The sequence below is a fragment of the Suricata suricatta genome, chromosome 15 (genome assembly GCF_006229205.1).
Source record: "Suricata suricatta isolate VVHF042 chromosome 15, meerkat_22Aug2017_6uvM2_HiC, whole genome shotgun sequence".
Lineage (NCBI taxonomy): Eukaryota > Metazoa > Chordata > Mammalia > Carnivora > Herpestidae > Suricata > Suricata suricatta.
The window spans coordinates 45,221,917-45,241,337 of record NC_043714.1 but is presented as its reverse complement, the minus strand read 5'-3'; the positions used below and the strand labels follow the sequence as shown (position 1 = coordinate 45,241,337).

The window sequence follows — 19,421 nt, the reverse complement described above, 5'->3', positions numbered from 1 at the left end:
AGAACGTATGTCTGAGAATAATTCTGTCATGCATTTTTTTTTTAAAGATCTTAACCGAATTGGGTGGTTTTGAGGTTAAAGAATCAAAATTCCGTAGAGAAATGGAAAAACTGAGAAACCAGCAGTCAAGAGATTTATCACTAGAGGTAAAGGTATTTAGATTTTCTAATACTATATATACAGTATGCTACTTACGAAGTTTGAAAACTGTTGTAACAATCAGGTATAGGGATATATGCTGTGTAAGTAAAAATTTAAATAAATGGTAGTCACCAGATTTAGAGTAATGCAGTTGGTTTCCTAACATCTAATGATGATCAGTGAGTTTTTTAGGTTTTTGGGTTTTTAAAAACATTTTTGATGTCCTTCATTCCATCATTATTTTCCAGTGATACACAGATGGTCTCTGGCTAGTGAAAGTCCTGAGTCCTTTTTTGGCTCCTCAGTCCTTTTCACAGGATTCCCAATAATCTTTGGTAACTTCCTTCCTTTTTGGTATGTCTCATCTTGTGTATTTCCTGTCTCAGACCTTAGATCAGCCATTTCTTCAAGAAGCCCTGGTTCTTTCTGGTAGGAAAAAGGTACTCTGAGATTATAATGTGGGCTGTAGGGTTGCTCACTGCCTAAGGTTGTTCATTGTATCTAGGTCTTTTCATTGGCTAGAACTAGGAAATTCTCCTTTTAAAAAAATTATATCATAAGTACGTACTGATATTTCCAGTTCAAATTCAAGATTTAGGATCACAGGTGGTTTTGTTTATTTCTATCTTTTATCCTACAGCATATACGTAGCAGTCTCTTCACAACGTCAACATTACCACCCCAAAATAATTACCAAAAAGAGCTTAAGATGTGCTTTTTTTTTTTTAAAGCATATCCAAGTAGAGATGTCCAAATGCTTTGTTTTAAAATCATTTGAAATAGTTTTCTTTGTGTGGTTTTGCTACTAATCTCCAGGGTCTTTGTTTCATTTTGGTTTCAGTTTTAGGGATTGCTTTCTCTTTTTTCGGTTTTGTTTTGTAATTAATGTAAAATATCTACCACAGTGCAAGATCAGCTCTAGAGAAGAAGGTATATTGAGAGAAATCTAGTTCCCTTTCTGTCTCTTTTATATGCCCCTCCTCTGCCTTTTAGGGTTTTGTTTGTTTTGTTGTTATTTTCCTAACTTTCTTTAAAAAAAAAAAAAGTCGTGTGTGTGTGTGTGTGTGTGTGTGTGTGAGAGAGAGAGAGAGAGAGAAAGAGAGAGGAGATTCATTACCCACCTCTGTCCCCTACCCCTGACTCTGAGTGTGCTATACATTTTACTGCATCTTGCATTTCCCAGTTAACAGTACATCCTAGAGGTAAAGCCATCGCTGTATAGAGCAATGTTCTGTCTTCCTTTTACAGCTGCTTTGTCTTAGTACTGCATTTTCTGGCTGTGTCATGGGTTTTTTTTAGCCAGTCTCCTATTGATATTTGGGCTTATTTCTCATCTTGCTGTTATAAATAGTAGTGTGATGAATAGCTTTAAATGTGGTTTTCTTTTTGGCAAGTGTGTCTTTGAGATAGATTCTTAGACCCAGAACCTAGACATGGGTTAAAGGGCATATGCATATATAATTTTGGCAAATCTGGAAATTACTTCTGCCTGATGGTTACATATTTTTGCACTTGCAACGTTAATATGAGAATGTCTGATCCTCTGTAGTCCTGCCAGCAGTTTGTCAGGGTTTTAGATTTTTGCCCATCCAATATGTGCATCATAGTGTAGTTTTAATTTGTATTTTTCTTATGAGCAAGTTAAATGTTTCATATATCTAAGAATATTACTTTTTCTATGAACTGTTTGATACATCTTGCCCATTTTCTATTAAGTTGTACTCCATTTTTTAGTAGCACATTATCTTGCAGTGATATGTATAGTATTCATGAATACCTGTTAGTTGTTTTCCCAGCTTGTCATGTTTCTTATACTTTGTGCTTTTCTGTCACCAAAGGGATATCCCATGTTTTCTAGTAATTGCTGTTTTTCAAACAACAAATACTTTTGATTCACTTGGAATTGATCCTGGTATATTTCAAAATTGAACAGATTGCTCTTTTCCAATGGACTTACTTAAAAATGTTAGAATTAAGTAAAATTCCATCATCCTTATTTAATGCAGGACATTCTTGTATGCTTTAGAATGTGTGGAATGTAGAAGCTTCTGAAAATCCAGATTACTTTGTATTTAAACTGTCAACAGAAAGTTAAAATTACATTTTCAGATTTTACATAGGAAAAGTTCAAGGTGGTTTCTAACATTGAACTTTACTACTCTTTGGTGTTTTAATAGGTTGATCGTGATCGAGATCTTCTTATTCAGCAGACCATGAGGCAGCTGAACAATCACTTTGGTCGAAGATGTGCTACCACACCAATGGCTGTACACAGAGTAAAAGTCACATTTAAGGATGAGCCAGGAGAGGGCAGTGGTGTAGCACGAAGTTTTTATACAGCCATTGCACAGGCTTTTTTGTCAAATGAAAAACTGCCAAATTTAGATTGTATCCAAAATGCCAACAAAGGCACTCATACAAGTAAGTACAGATAACAAACGTCATAAAAATTACGTGGATAGACGGACTTGGTGAAGGGGATTAAGAGGAAGAAACAAATTCTTGTTTGATCAAAACAATGACAGTCACAGTTAAATGTATTTATAGTGGGAGAACTTAACTGCACATTTCCATTTTTATCAATTATAGTCTAGATTAATGATTTAATCTTAAACTGTTTGAATCAACAGCTTAGCACTTTGTTCTTTTACTGCCATATTTTCATAAATGTGTGTGATCGTACTAGTGAATTTCTCATCTCAATTGTTGACATGTTTGGGGAGTGGGAAGCTGTATGCTCTGTGGTAACAGAGAAATTCAGTGAGCACATTACATTATTTCCATCACCCCTCTGTATTTAATTAGTACAGACACTTAAGAAAATTCCTATTTTCTAGAGCAGTGCTATTCAAAGGACAATTTGCAGAGTTGTTACTGGTCGGTCCCCAATGAGATACGGAGCTTGCAACCAAATGTTGACTGGTTGAATGTGTTACTAAACTCACTATATAATTTAACGAGACTTTGTTTTTTTGGTAATAAGATTTTCTTTATTAATATTCTGGTGTAAGCTCTACCTCTTTGAGGACAACACTTTGGGATTAGGATTCTTAACTAATTTTCAAATTTAAAAAATCTGTGAGAATTACGAATGCTTTAAGTAGGTTATAATTGGGGATTTGTATAAACAAGGGGCAGAAGATTGTCACTTCATAGGTGGATAACTCAGGGAGAGGGTATTACTGAGAAAGTCCTGTATTTCACCTAGACCGTAGTGCTAATATGTTGGGTTCTGTAAATGCCGCCATAGACTAGGCTCAATGGGCTCTAGGAAGGACTGAGGCTGAGAAGATGGGGAGAGACTGCAGCCTTTCATCATTAGTTTTACCGTTTGACTTTCTGTCATCCTAGAATAGGAAATCAGCAAATGTGAATGACAAGGCCTGGGAAGTCCTCAACATTTCAGAAATAACTCTTCTGCACACTCTTTAGGAAACCATACTCTGGCTTATGCTTTAGGTTTTGAAAATAATAATAGCTGGATAATTTAGGTGGCCTATACATAATGCTTAATGCCCCAAACTGAAAATAAAGAGAAAACAGATCTGACTCTAATCACATAAGAAATTTCAGCATTATTTATACGGTAGAACTAACAGCACCACTTGCTTAATATCATTTCACAACTGTGACATAATTCATTAAGTGCATACTGAGTGAACATCTATTATGGGCCAGGTACATCCTGTATAATTACCCCCCGGCCTTCAAAACATAGGGGGAATGAGTGGAAGGCACTAAGAGATGTTAAGGGAGATAATTTTCACCTGTCATGTTCTTAAGTTTGTCTCATGTCCTCTCATTAACTTTAAAAGTTAAAATAGTTGCATTTACATTTATCTAAACAAGGTTATGTTTTCTATTTTCTTTCAGGTTTAATGCAGAGATTAAGGAACAGAGGAGAGAGGGATCGGGAAAGGGAGAGAGAAAGGGAAATGAGGAGGAGTAGTGGCTTGCGAGCAGGTTCTCGGAGAGATCGAGATCGGTGAGATACTTTTGTATCTTTTACTGAATATCACCTTAGAGAATGGAATTAGAGGTAGGCCTGTAATGAGAGGATCTTGATTAGGGACTATTTTTTAGAAAAAGCTTTAGTATTTGGGTGTATGTATAGCAACCACAGTTACTGAAATGTTCTGCTTTAAAAACCTAAGGGCAGTTGAAATTACATAATTATTCTTTCCTAAATTTGTCTTAAAATTTTAATTGTGCTGTATTATATTTAAACCTCAATTTTTCTCCTGTTAGAGTGGGTGGTGTTTTACTTTGGACTAAAATTTCTAGGAAATGTGGGTGGATTCTTGATAACTGGTATTTGTCCTACTCCCTTGGAATCAAATTGAACTATGTATTAGAAATTTATAGATTTTTTTAGTATTAATATCTAGGAAACCTTTATTTCCCAACCATCATCTATTAGGCATTCTGCCACCTTGATAACCAGAGCTGCCTGTATGCTTTGGTTTTCCATCTTGATTACTGGTTGTGAAGTTATTTTGCAGATAAGGGAGATGAAATCTAATAGCTTTGTTCTTCTTTCAGAGACTTTAGAAGACAGCTTTCCATTGACACTAGACCCTTCAGACCAGCCTCTGAAGGGAATCCTAGTGATGACCCTGATCCTCTGCCAGCACATCGTCAGGCACTTGGAGAGAGACTTTATCCCCGAGTACAAGCAATGCAACCAGTATGTATGGTGCCTTTAGCTCCTCTTGACTGGCTGTGCCATTTTTGTGTTTGAAATTTTTTAAGTTTATTTATTTTTGAGAGAGCGAGAGAGAGAGAGAGAGAGAGAGAGAGAGAGAGAGCGTGAGCAGGGGAGGGGCAGAGAAAGGGGGGAGGGAGACACAGAATCCAAAGCAAGCTCCAGGCTATCAGTGCAGAGCCTGATGTGGACTCAAACTCACAAACCACAAGGTCAGGATCTGAGCCCAAGTCGGATGCTTAACCCAGCAAGCCACTCGGGCGCCTCCCTTTTTGTTTTTGGATTAAAGTTGGTATTCTGAAAAGTTGTTAGCTACTGGCAAGTCATGTGGTTGAGGACTGTAGTAACCACAAAGACGCTTAAAAGGAAAAGCCGCAAAAGGGGCTGGAAGGTAGCTTAGGTTTGTTTTTCAGTTGGCGTTCTACCCGATAAGTTCATTGGGTGCTAAAGAATTATCCATGCATTGAATTTGTACAAATTGTTACTTTTGGAAGCAGGCTTTTTAATCTGTTAACAAGTTGTAGCTAAAACATATTACAAATACTGTACTTTATTGATTGCTGTTACCTATTGCTAGGAGATTTTTATACTGAATGTTCTGTCAGGTTTCTTTCATATAATATGAAACATAAACTAGTGGCTTTTTGTATGTCTTTATACATAACTTAGATCTCTTTAAGTAAATCCTTAGCCTTAAATTTTATAGGCCATCTTTCATCTTCTTCCTTCATTTCTTCCTTCCCTTTCTTCTAACCTACATGAAAGGAATGTTTCTGGCTCTCTGTAGGGAGAAAAAATGGAAATCAAATATTTATATGTTTATTCATGGATAGCAAAAATCTTAAAAGGCTTATTCTACAAATTTTGGTAGTCTTGTTAAAACTAGTTTAAAGTTATCTGTAATTAAGCTTCTCATTTAATAAAATACCTTCTTGGTTCAGAATTTTTTTGTTTTGTTATCTAGGTCTCCCAAGTTTTCTTCTTTTTTTCTTCTCATTTTATTTATTTGGATAAAAGATTGTTGATTGAGACGAGAGGTTTCAGAGAGTAAGGGCAAGTAACATTTATCCTTTGCTCATTGTTTGCAGGCGTTTGCAAGTAAAATCACTGGCATGCTGTTGGAATTATCCCCAGCTCAGCTGCTTCTCCTTCTAGCAAGTGAAGATTCTCTGAGAGCAAGAGTGGACGAAGCCATGGAACTCATTATAGCACATGGACGGTAATGTATAGAAGTAGGAAGGGATTTGAGTTTAAACATCAACTACTTTATTTTTAGGATGTAGTACCACCATATCTTAAAATATATACAATAAGGTACATGACATTAAGTGTTTTTCTTAAGAGATGGCTTAAAATTCATGAGTATGACAGTTGAGTTTTACATGATTAGGTAGAATTTTAGCAGTGATTTAGGCTCTGAAAATCTTTTATGCCTGAAATTTAGAAATTATTTGTAAGAAGTACATCCTCAATTTTCTAACAGAATACCACTGATGGCAGAGGCCAGATACTTTAAGGAATTGGTGTATAGTCCCTGAGTTCTTGCATTGGCATGAAATTTCTTTTAGAACATCTGATTTATCTTAAGTTTTTGCTTTCTGTTGTATGATATATTTATTTTACTATAAAATTTAAAAATATCCAACAGTTAAATAATTCTTTTCCCAAGGTGACATCAGAAAGATATGCCAAACTTATTCAGTGCCTTCTATCCTGGGGCTACTCTAATATCCAGTTTGAGGCTTTGAAATGTTAATTATTTTATTATTAATATTATTTTTTAATGTTTATTTTTGAGAGAGAGAGAGATCGCAACTGGGGGGTAGGGCCAAAGTGAGGGGAAGACAGAATCTGAAGCAGGCTCCAGGCCTGCTGTTTCATAGCCTTTGAATGGTCCAAGCAAAAAGACTATTGCTAGAAGTGTATTTTATTTGCTGTTAATTACTATCTTTCTTCTCTGGGCTTTTATGTACTATATCATCATTCCTTTTCCTGGTCTCTGGAAGTAATCAGCACCTTGATAGAGCTCAGCCCACTACGGGAAAGGTTTTGAGAAGTGTGCATTTCAGTAAAAAGATTTTTATAAACAGGGTTGTGGGGGGCGGGGGGAGGGCTGGGTGTGGCATAGTTGGTTAAGCATCTGACTCTTGACTTTGGCGGAGCCTCTGCCCCTCCCTAGCTCATGTGTGCTCTCTCTACATCAATTTTATAAAATCTTTTTTTAGGGGCGCCTGGGTGGCTCAGTGGGTTAGGTGTCCGATTTCGGCTCAGGTCATGATCTCACAGTTCGTGGGTTTGAGCCCCACGTCAGGCTCTGTGCTGATAGCTAGCTCAGACCTTGGAGCCTGTCTTCAGATTCCATGTCTCCCTCTCTCTCTGCCCACCCTGCTCATGCTCTCTCTCAAAAATAAATAAAACGTTAAAAAAAATTTTTTAAGCTTTACTAGTGTTTTCTATCGAATGCAAGTTATGTATAATACTAACTGCTTTCAGCTGGCTTTATAAAGTGAATAGTGAATTTATTAGTATTCTAGAATAATTAAACACACTAAAGAATTTGATTCCTATTGTGATTGCTTTCTGAACATTTTCTGTTCTCTTACATTGCTCCCTGTGAGCCTAATCTTCAGTTCCCCTGTGAAGACTGCATTTATTTTGTCTTAAATCAGGTAGCCTTTATCTCATTATCTTGAATCACACATGTTAGCATCTAATATTTTTTTATGTATATATTGACTTCTCTGCTCCTATATTCGCAGTAAGATTAGTAAGTATGCTAGGCATTTATTTCAAAACTTTAAATGTGTTTATAAATTTTTATAAATTCAAATGCATGTTTTTCTACACTAACTTCTAGAAGTTTCAGTTATCTGGAATGCAAAAGGTTTTTTTGTTTGTTTTTAGGGAAAATGGAGCTGATAGTATCCTGGATCTTGGATTATTAGACTCCTCAGAAAAGGTACAGGTAAGAGATGTTTTGTACATGTGCTAATAATAAGCACTTGGAACTCCAATTTAGCACAGCCTAAATTAAGATTGCATTTAGAGACATCATGAACTTGTTAGGGCTTATTCCTTAAGGAAGAATTGAGTGCCAAAGACGCAGAGCAAATGAGACATGTGGAGGAGCCGCAAGGAAGGCTTTCTGAGTGCATGATGTATTTCATTCTTAAGCTACCTGAGAACTTCATTGCCACCCAAGGTAGAGAAATAGCAGTATCATCTTCTCTCTTCCGTTGATTACAACTAAAAACTGAATAAAATGTGAAAGGGAACTGCCTGAGGATTTTGAAAAATAGATAGTAGCACACAAATTACAGACAGAAGTCAAAACTTGAAAAACGGCTGGTATGGTATTGTTTCAGGCAAGAGAGTAAAGCTGATCCTTTTTACTCCCACCTTAGTTGGAAAAGGCTTTGAAAATTTGTTACCAGAATCATTGCACACAAGATGGTGACACTTCCAGTCTGAATCTAACCAGGTTGATTGCCTACTAAAACCCCCAAATCTTAATGTTCTCCCTATCATTTTAACAAGACCCAGAATTTCAAAATTTAATAGTTAAAAGGCCCAGGAGACACTCCAAAATACAAAGAACTAGAAAAGACTGACCAGTTCTCCTGGGAAAAGAACCAGTAGATGCCAGCTTCAAGATGACCTACTTGTGTTGGAATTAACTAAAGATTTTATCTCATATCCTATGAGGTAGTACTAGTGAACTCAAAGAGGGCAACAGCAAAGATACAGAAACTTTAAAGGAGAACCAAGGAAAAAGTTTAGAATTAGAATTATAGTGTCTAAAAGAAAAAAAAAAACAAAACACCAGATAGGTCAATAGCAGAATGAAGACGATAGGAAAGTGTCAGTCAACTTGAAGATAGAAATTATCTACTCCGAAGAACAGAGAAGATTCTAAACAAAAGAACAGTTTGGGAGGGGGGGTCTTGGGACCATATCAAAAGATCAAACATCCATGTCATTGGAGTACCCAGAAGAAGAGAGATTGCTACAGGAAAATATGTGAAGGAATAATAACTGAAAACTTTGCAAATCTGGTACATGGCATAGATTTATACATTCAAGGTACTCCGTGAACCCTAAAGTGAAAGAAAACTATGTATATATTATCATCAAACTGCTATAAAACTAAGCAGCCAAGAAGTAGTGCCTTATATACAGAGAAACAATAATTTGAAAGACCATAGATTTCTCATCAGAAATGCTATTGGCCAGAGGACAATAATGGTTCATCATTCTCAGAGTGCTTTAAGAATTGTCAATCCAGGGGTGCCTGGATGGCTCAGTGGGTTAAGCGTCCAACTTCAGCTCAGGACATGATCCCACAGTTGTGGGTTTAAGCACCATGTCGGGTGTGGTGATAGCTCAGAGCCTGGAACCTGTTTCAGATTCTGTGTCTCCCTCTCCCCCTCCCTTGCTCATTCAACAAAATTATTTTTTTTAAATATTGTCAATCCATGGGTACCTGGGAGGCTCAGTCAGGCTTCCAACTCTTGATTTTGGCTCAGGTCATGATCTCATGGTTCATGAGCTCAAGCCCCGCATTGGGCTCTGCTTTTACAGTGTGGAACCTGCTTAGGATTCTTTCTCTCCCTCTCTCTCTGCTCCCCCCCTACTTGCAATCTCTCTGAAGAGGTCAATCCAGAATTCTATATCCAGCACAAATATCCTTAAGGAATTAAGGTGAAAGAAGCTACCAGTTTTGTTAGTGATTTTAAAGGGACAGAAAAATAAGAATTTAAAAGGCATGAGCTTTCTGTATCATAGTTCTGAAAGGACGAATTTAAGTTTAACAGGGGATGTCTGGGTGGGTCAAGTGGTTGGGCATCCAGCTCTGTTTCAGTTCAGGTCATGATCTTGCAGTTCAGTTCATGAGATCAAGCCCCTGTGGGCTATGCACTGATAGCATGGAACCTGCTTGGGATTCTCTCTCCCTCTCTCTGGGCCCCTCCCCCACACACATGGACTCTCTTTCAAAATAAACTTCTAAAACAAGTTTAATTGACATTTAAGTAGAAATGTTGCTTTACCTGCCTGACTTCACTTTGAGTGATTTTAGAGAACTAGTTCATATGTTTAAAAATCAGTTTTAGAACTTAATCTCTGATATTCTATTATTAGGAAAACCGAAAGCGTCATGGCTCTAGTCGAAGTGTTGTAGATATGGATTTAGATGATACAGATGATGGTGATGATAATGCCCCTTTGTTTTACCAACCTGGAAAAAGAGGATTTTATACTCCACGGCCTGGCAAAAACACAGAAGCAAGGTTGAATTGTTTCAGAAACATTGGCAGGTAAAAGAACTCTAATCTTATATTTGAAATTTTATAACATTTCAGTTCAGGACTTTTCTAAAACATAGTTTTTAAAATATGTACATGCTCTATTTCATACTGATTAGAAATGAGGCTGTAGAAAATTTCTCAAAATACTGTATGTATATTATGTATGTATGTGTGGGGTTATATATGTTCTAGAATTATTTTCAAATTTAAATATATTTCCCTGTTTTTATTTTTAGGATTCTTGGACTATGTCTGTTACAGAATGAACTATGTCCTATTACATTGAATAGACATGTAATTAAAGTGTTGCTTGGTAGGAAAGTAAGTGATTTTAATGAACCTAACTGCTTTTATAATTGCAAAAATTTCCTTTTGTAGCCATTATAAGTCATTTTCAAACCTTTAATGACATGGGAAAACCCCTCAGTACACGGAGGAGCTAGCATAGCAGAGCGGGTGTCACAGGCGGGTCTGAGTGTGGCTGACAGACCCGGATCTCGCTGCAGACAAACCCCCCCTGTCCCCTAGCGCATATTTTCCCATTTAGAAAATGGTAAAACTATATAGTGCCTGGTAAGTGCTCAATAGATTTTAACGATTGTTATTTGTTCAAACAGGTGGTAGAGGAAATAGTAGTATTTTATTGAAAAGAGCATTGTTGGCTTCAAAAATATATGTAAGATGTACAGGAGAGAGGGGGACAAAAGAATGTAAGAAAATACAGCACAGCATGCTTGATCTTTCTCTCTGGGTGATAGAATTAGCTTAATTCCTTTATGTGCTTTGATAGTTTGCCTGCCTGCACGTTCTTTTTATACTGGGGGGAGGGGGAAAACCACATCCTTTAAATTACTGTATAATACTAATTATGCAGCCTTTGATTTAAAATACAACTGCTAATGTTCTAAAGTTATTATAAAGAGATTACTAAACACAAAACAATGAAATATTTTAGTCTTTTCCAGCAATGTATATCACACATCTGATACAAGTGAACATTGTTAAAGCTGTAGTCTTAATGATTTTTCAAGTGAAATTCACTGATGAATACTTTTCTGTTACAACAGTATATCCTATGTACGTGTGTATGTATATATATTTTAACTCTGACCCTACTGCATTCTTAATATATTCCAGCTAAATATTCTTGTACAATGAAGAGCTAGGTTTAAAGCCCAGCAACAGCTCAGAACTGTTGATATGTGGAATCTTTAATAAGGTTTATGGAAAAGATCATGGAATCAGATAGACTCAAGTTTAACCCAATCATATGACCTTCAAGTTATTGAATTCCTTTGAGCATCAGATTCATCATCTAGAATTAATCTGTATTTGATTATTATAATCAAGACTAGAATATATATTAAGGACCAGCTGCTTAGCATAATCATTGTTCAATAATTAATGCAGGACTTTTGCAAATAAATTGTTTTGGAACATAAACTCCTCCACCATTGGCTTTAAATTTTTTTTTCAAGGTATATGTTATACTTTTTATACCCTGAAAATTACATATATTATCAGAACCAAAGATAAAATTTTACTCTCTTTAAATCAGTTTTAATATATTTATTGAAATATTCTTTATACCTTCAAACTAGATAAAACTGCAGTGAAGATGTTTCATAATTGAGTTCCATATGATTACTTCCTTAGGTCAATTGGCATGATTTTGCTTTTTTTGACCCTGTGATGTATGAGAGTTTACGGCAACTTATCCTCGCTTCTCAGAGTTCAGATGCTGATGCCGTTTTCTCCGCAATGGATCTGGCATTTGCAGTTGACTTGTGTAAAGAAGAGGGCGGAGGACAGGTAAAGCAGATACGTAACCTTCAGATTCTGGCGAGAGAATTTGGTTAGTCTGTTGTGCTGGTCTTACATAGAAACAGTTCGGATGGGGACAAAGAGACACAAACATACAGAGACAAGACAGTAGATTGACAAGCATGGTGGGCTAATGAGACCTACTGAAAGGTAGAGTTTTTTGTTTTTACATAGGCATAATTTTCTTGCATCTTTTAGATAAGATTTGTCTTTAAATTTTAGAATTTTAGGGAATTGACTTATCAACTATAGACTTACTACTGCTTTGACCATTGCTTTTAAATGGCAGTGCTAAATTTATTACAGGTTGAACTTATTCCTAATGGTGTAAATATACCAGTCACTCCCCAGAATGTGTATGAATATGTGAGGAAATACGCAGAGCACAGAATGTTGGTAGTCGCAGAACAGCCATTACATGTGAGTATTTTCTCAAAAGTGTTATTTGATCCTGATGAGGCTATTTGTGTCGTCATGTGTGGTGAACTAGTTCAGAGTGTATCCAACTTGCCTATAAAAGGTTAAAATTTGTAAACCAAATTAATTTATGTACAGCGCTTGGACCAAGCACTCACCTTCTCTTGAGTAAGACTACGTGGATAAACCATGTAATCATCAAGTTGGTGAGTAAAAGTTCCGAAAGGATTCTTGTGGGACTGAGAGGACTACTTAGTGTTGGGAGGTCCTGCTGCTCCCCATACTTGAAGGTGCTGACTGGAAGGACTCTAAGGCAATTGTACTGCTAGTCGTGGTTTATTTTATAGCAGAAGGCCTCCCGGCAAGGGAAAAAGTACATCAGACCCAAGTCTGGAGGAATCTAAGTGCAGGCTTCCAGAGTTCTCTCTGGAACCATGGGTTGTCACAAAGAATATACTTCTTTCCTCTAGCAGAGAATTACAGAAATACATGCACAGTGTTTGTGTTTAGAGAAGCCTGCTTAAGAGTCACAGCCCAGGTTTTTTATTGGAGGCCAGTCCTGTAAGCATTTTCTGACTCTGCAGCCAGCGCTGATGACTGAAATTCAGACTCTTGAAGGCGTGTGTTCATCAGAAGTCACATCGTTTGCTCAAATAGTCCAGTGAGACCAGCACAGCAGGGCTCATCTCTCCAGGCGTTTCAGAACACCCATGTCAGTAATGTAGGGGGGACATTCCAAACACCAGCTTTCCAGATGCCAGCCCAGGACGATCCTCCCTCCAGGAGAGCCTTCTAAAGAGCAACATCTGGCCTGCTGTATTTGTCAAGTGTTCTGCTCTCTGTGCAGGGAATGATTGTTGTCCTGCTGTTCGGGATTCAAACCATGGCTGCAACACTATGACACTAGCAAACTACTTAAGTATTTTGTGACTTCGTCCCCTCTTCTGCAAAATGAGGATAGAATTAAGGGAATTAATACATGTAAGGTGCTCAGAACAGTTCTTGGCACATTGTAATTTCTCAGTGAGCTTCTAGGTTTTGCGTTTGTGTTCCTTTGTCATCATGCTTTTCATAGGATGCGACAGGGTAGCATGTTTGTAATAAGTTACGTTAATAAAATAGGCTACTCATTAAATAAGAATAGCTTCAGTTTGTCAGTTTAAATCCTGGTAGATAACAATACTATTTCACTTTTGAGCCTGCAGCCTACTCATAGTGCCTTTTTTCTCCTCTGCCTCTCTTTTGAGTCTGTTAAATTACAAATACTCCATTTCATTTTTTTCTCTCTGGTTTAAAATGAGAACTAGTGTTCTTAGGCTGCTAAAATTAGATACCGGGGTTTAACAACGATAAATGTTACATGACAAAGTACTCAGAATAATAAAAAGGTAATTTTTAAATATTCTGTAGGCAATGAGGAAAGGTCTACTGGATGTGCTTCCAAAAAATTCATTAGAAGATTTAACCGCAGAAGATTTTAGACTTTTGGTAAATGGCTGTGGTGAAGTTAATGTGCAGATGTTGATCAGTTTCACCTCTTTCAATGATGAATCAGGTAGGACATTTTTTTGAATGTTTATTTAAGGAATCCACTGGATAATTTTTCAGGGCTTAGAAATGCTATATAACTCAGGTGTTCAAGCCTAAGACATTATTGAATGATGACGGCTTAGTATTAGGTTGTTCTTAAATCTTTGCTTAGTATTTTTGCTTTAAAGAGTATATGGTTTAGTGTGAATACAAGTAAAACTTCCTTGTGGTGAGCAGCTATGTAAACGAATTTTTGTATGCTAAGAAAAAATAGTCCATGTGACACTTCTATTGGCCTCTCCCAATTCCTAATCTCTCATAAACTCTCTAAAGAATTTGCATGGTGTTTGCTTTGTAGAACTGGACCCAGAGCTCACTGCTCACTTACAAAGATATAATAGCATACAAATACATGGAAAATCCAGAAAGAATAACAGGAGGTAGTGATATTCCTCCTAGAACAACATTTACCTTCAGCACCTGATTTTCTGTAACACTTTGTTTTCAAAGACCTGTAACCTAGGAATAGAATTTTCGATGTGACTATACCATAAAACATTGGAAGCTTCAAGAAATTCCTTATAAAAGGATTACACCTATAGTCCAGAATTATTGCATACATGAACATACTGATTTTTCCGAAACCCTTTTATGTTTTGCAAACAGCTTCAGCTCAATTATAGCAAGTTAAATTTGGATAAATTTTCTTGTATAATAGTTTCTGTGCTAATTTTTCATAACAGTTTTCAATACTTGTGAGATAAGAATTTGTCTCATTTACAAACCAAAGAGGGGAAAATAAGTACCTAAGGACCCTCCAAATATGATCTTCAAATAAGCATTATCAGTATCCATTTAGAAGTGATTTAGCAATGCAGAATTTCGGTTCTTTTCCACCCTTCTCCTAGACCTAGTAGATAAGAATCTGCATTTTAAAAAAGATCCCCAGGTAATTAGTAAACTCATTAAAATTTGTGAAGCACTGGTATACGTTCAACAGGTAGGATTAAAGAAAAGATGATCAATTTTGAAGCTGATGATCCATTTTCATTGGTCATCTTAAGTCAGAATTGACTAACGAACTATAGGAAGTTTTACATTATGCAGATGGACCTAATTTCCTGTATTAGGCATTAAACCCCTAATCCTTAGTAACAATTTTGTATCTACTTTTATAAGAAGCAGTGTTTTAAAGTAATGATTGGTATAGTGTATTGGATTTATATTCTTTGTAGGAGAAAATGCTGAGAAGCTCTTGCAGTTCAAGCGTTGGTTCTGGTCAATAGTAGAGAAGATGAGCATGACGGAACGACAAGATCTTGTAAGTTGAAATTTTTACAAGATTTACAAAAGAAAATAGGAAATGTTAAATACTATGTATTTTAAGTTTGTAATGGCCATTTTCATTTTGTTTAAGTAAATTATAGAAGGTCGGAAATATAAGGCAGTTTTGCTTTTTCTACTCTAGAACTGAAATCCTGCAGTATTAATAAAACTGTAAGCAGAATGAAATGCATTTAGCTGTTGACCTGCTGTCCTTAGTCCCAGAAGATACTACCAGTTGATGTGTCTTTTTCCCTATAGTGCTTACATATTCTGGCTGCTCCTTTTATAGATCCTTAATCCTTTTGACCAGTGCTAAGCGTTTGCAAACTTTCTGAATCGTATCTTGATTGTTATCTGTATACTCTACTAGGAATAAAGCAGCTTATTAAGTCTGATTTTAATCTTACTACTTATTATTAGAATTGTAAATTAGATAATATAAACTTTGATCATAGTGAAAAGCCTACCAAGTCCGTAGAATCTATGTCCATCACCTCAGTCTTGAAAGGCATTATCCACCAGACTTTCTTTTAGAAATTTGTGGGATATTTCCTTACCCAGAAAATTCCAGGAATCCTTTCTACCGTATCCTCGTGGTTCCCTGCAATATTTCCCCTGTCGAACCGGCTTCAGTTCTCAGTAACTAAAAACCACACTACTTGTGGAACATATAACAGAAATCCAATTTTATTTGAGAGAGGAGAATCGGTTGTGTGAGAAAGCACAAAACTTGGCACTTTCCCATTTATCTTCAGCTCAGGTAGTAACTTGGAGTTGGGGGTGGGGGGAGTGGGAGGCTGCATTTAGCACTCCTTAATCTTAAAAATTTTTTTTGACATTATTCACTTTTGAGAGACAGAGCAGGGGGTGAGGTGGGGGGGAGACACAGAATACAAAGCCAGCTCCAGGCTTCTGAGCTGTCAGCACAGAGCCTGACGCAGGGCTCGAGCCCACAAACCCTGAGATCATGACCTGAGCTGAAGTTAGATGCTCAACCGACTGAGCCACCCAGGCTCCCCTAATTTTGTTTTTAAACCTGTAATAATATCCTTAGTCCTGTCAGTCAAGTTAAATTTCACTGCAGTTTCTGCCTCCTACTGAAAGAAAAATTTGAGGGGCGCCTGGGTGGCTCAGTCGGTTAAGCCTCCAACTTCAGCTCAGGTCCGATCTCACGTTCGTGGGTTCGAGCCCCGCATCAGGCTCTGTGCTGACAGCTAGCTCAGAGCTTGGAGCCTGCTTCCAGTTCTGTGTCTCCTTCTCTCTCTGCCCCTCCCCCTCTCATGCTCTGTCTCTCTGTATCAAAAATAAATAAAACATTGAAAAATTTGCTAACTATTCAGTCTTTATTTAAAATGAGATTGCCCTTTGTAAAGGGCCTCAGGATTTCCTGTTAACAGCTTTAATTTGAGTGTCACTCCTGTAGGGCTTAAGCAGTCTATCAAGAGGTTTCCCTGCTCCTCTTTTGGGAAGGATGCTTCACAATTGTTGGTTTTATCCTGATGTGTCTGAGGAGAAAAACTGAAGGACATAATAGACCATTCAGAGCAAACTATTCTCCGTTGAATTACTAGTCCTCCAAATTATGGGGTTCTTTTCAGTTACTGGGTAAGACTACACAGTTTATTCCCCTTAGAGAGTCACAGTTCACTAGTAAAAGTTCTGAAAATCCTGCAGTATTTCTTTTCTTCCAGCTTCTTGGCTGTCCAGCAAAGTTATCTACCCTGGCTAACCCATATTTATCCTTGGAGAAACATTTTACATTAACTTTGTTTTTGTACCTGTAATATGAGTGGATTGGATCAGCTTTATCTCTAGAGCATCTTCCAGTCCCTTTTTATAAAGTTCTTGGTTGGGGGAACGCCTAGGTGGCCCAGATCATGATCTCACGGTTAGAATTCGAGCCCTGTGTCAGGCTCTGTGCTGACAGCTCAGAGCCTGGAGCCTGTCTTCAGATTCTGTGTCTCCCTCTCTCAAAAATAAACAGACATTAAAAAAATACATATATATTTATAGATAACATGGTTTATATATATAAATATATTTACATATATGAAGTGTTTTTTTGAGGATTTTATAGACCCTGACTCTTAGCAGTTTCTTTTTCTGCCCTCCCTTCTGTAGAACTTAGATGAGATTTCTCATAAAAACATTGTGAGGTTTAAGGGCACCAGTCTGCCACACAGTTGAGAATCTGAGTATAACGTTTGACTCCCCCCAAAACCTTACTAATATAAATTAAAACTTCAGAACAGTCCATTACACATATTTTGTATATTATATGTATTATATTTTTTAAGTTATTTGAGAGGGAGAGTGAGAAGGGGGAGAAAGAATCCCAAGCAGGCTCCACGCTGTCAGCACAGAGCCCAATGCAGGGCTTCATCTCAAAAACTGAGATCATGACCTGAGCCTAAATCAAGAGTTGGACACTTAAGTGAGCCACCCCATATAACTATATTCTTAAAGTAAGCTATGGAAAATGTTAAGAAAATCATAAGGAAAATACATTCCTAGTATCGTACTGTATTTGTAAGAAAAATTTGCCTATAGGTACCTGGCTGGTTCTGGTTGCTGGAATATGTGACTCGTGAGTTCAAGCCCTATGCATGTAGAGATTACTTTAAAAAAAATCTTTTCTATGTGGAATTTGAGAAACTTACCAGAAGATCATAGAAGAAGGAAAAATAAACAGGGAGGCAAACCATAAGAAACTTTTTTAAAAATAATTTTTTAGAGCATAATCAGGGGAGGGGCAGAGAGAGAGAGGGAGACAGAATCTGAAGCAGGCTCCAGGCTCTGAGCTGTCAGTGTGGAGCCTGACATGGGGCTCGAACCTATGAATTGAGCCTTTAAACTTCTTTAGAGATCTTGTGTTCTCTATTTCCACTAAAAGATACATGATCGAATTTAGCCACTGGAAAGGCTCATAGAAAAATGGAGACCCTGAACCATAGTCACTTTTCTACATACCTGATACTTTTTTCTTTTTTAACCCTGAACCTTTCTTTTTCAGTACAATAAATGAATTTTTAAAAAACTTTATTAATGTTTAATTTTGAAGTCAGAGAGGGGCAGAGAAAGTAGGAGACACAGACTCTGAAGCAGGCTTCAGGCTCTGAGCTGTCAGCACAGAGCCCGATGTAAGGCATGAACCCACAAGCTGAGACACCATGACCTGAGCCAAAGTCAGACGCTTCACTGACTGAGCCACCCAGGCGCCCCAGTACAAGAAATAAATAAGAATTGGGTTCTGTGTAGATGTTGTCAGAGTTCGTGTTAATCTGTTAAAAGCCAAACTTGTAATTCTCCCACTCCTGTTTAGGTGTACTTTTGGACATCAAGCCCGTCATTACCAGCCAGCGAAGAAGGATTTCAGCCTATGCCCTCCATCACCATCAGACCGCCAGATGACCAGCACCTGCCTACCGCAAACACTTGTATCTCTCGACTTTACGTCCCGCTCTACTCCTCTAAACAGATTCTCAAACAGAAGTTGCTACTCGCCATTAAGACCAAGAATTTTGGTTTTGTGTAGAGTATACAAAGTGTATTGCTGTGTAATATTACTAGCTAATTTTGTAGATTTTTTTCCCATCTGTCTATAAAAGTTTATGGAAGTTAATGCTGTCACACCCCTGGTGGTACCTTAAAGAGATTCAACGCAAACATTCCTTGCTGAGTTTGTAGCTTAAAGGCCTGAGGAGCACTAGCAACTTTTGACTATGATGGTTTGCTAGTCAGCAACTTCTGGGTCTAACCCCAGCCAAAGATGACAGCAGAACAACATAATTTACACTGTGATTTATCTTTTTGCTGAGGGGAAAAATGTAAAATGTTCTGAAAATTCACTGCTGCCTTTGTGGGAAGTGTTTCAGCAAAGGTTCTTGTATAGAGGGAATAGGGAATTTCAAAATAAAAAATTAAGTATGTTCTGTGTTTTCATTTTAACTTTTTTTATGGTGTTTAATTTGTGGTTGGCTGCAGTTGTGTATCATATATATGGAACTTGTAAAAAGTTCTGGACATTCAGATCTTAGAGATGAAATCACCTTTACCTATAAAAACCACTTTTATTGCGGTTTACTTTAGCTGCATTGAGCTCTAGGATATTAAATGATATCACTAATACTTTGCATGTAATTTGTTCATTTAAGTAAGGGCACTTTTTTTGT

At 37.2% G+C, this 19,421-nt stretch overlaps 1 protein-coding gene across 1 annotated transcript in view; it reads left to right on the top strand.

The window, feature by feature from the left end:
- The window catches only part of UBR5 (ubiquitin protein ligase E3 component n-recognin 5), a 138,427-nt gene extending 119,230 nt beyond the window's left edge, over positions 1 to 19,197 (top strand). Inside the window, exons 48-60 of the mRNA XM_029923310.1 lie at positions 48 to 146; positions 2,319 to 2,562; positions 4,015 to 4,126; positions 4,684 to 4,828; positions 5,935 to 6,065; positions 7,751 to 7,811; positions 9,986 to 10,161; positions 10,389 to 10,473; positions 11,809 to 11,964; positions 12,283 to 12,396; positions 13,804 to 13,948; positions 15,159 to 15,244; positions 18,572 to 19,197. Coding sequence (XP_029779170.1) covers positions 48 to 146; positions 2,319 to 2,562; positions 4,015 to 4,126; positions 4,684 to 4,828; positions 5,935 to 6,065; positions 7,751 to 7,811; positions 9,986 to 10,161; positions 10,389 to 10,473; positions 11,809 to 11,964; positions 12,283 to 12,396; positions 13,804 to 13,948; positions 15,159 to 15,244; positions 18,572 to 18,784 — 1,767 coding nt within the window. The 3' untranslated portion in view covers positions 18,785 to 19,197. The remainder of the gene's footprint in view (positions 1 to 47; positions 147 to 2,318; positions 2,563 to 4,014; positions 4,127 to 4,683; positions 4,829 to 5,934; positions 6,066 to 7,750; positions 7,812 to 9,985; positions 10,162 to 10,388; positions 10,474 to 11,808; positions 11,965 to 12,282; positions 12,397 to 13,803; positions 13,949 to 15,158; positions 15,245 to 18,571) is intronic.
- Positions 19,198 to 19,421: the final 224 nt, after the last annotated feature.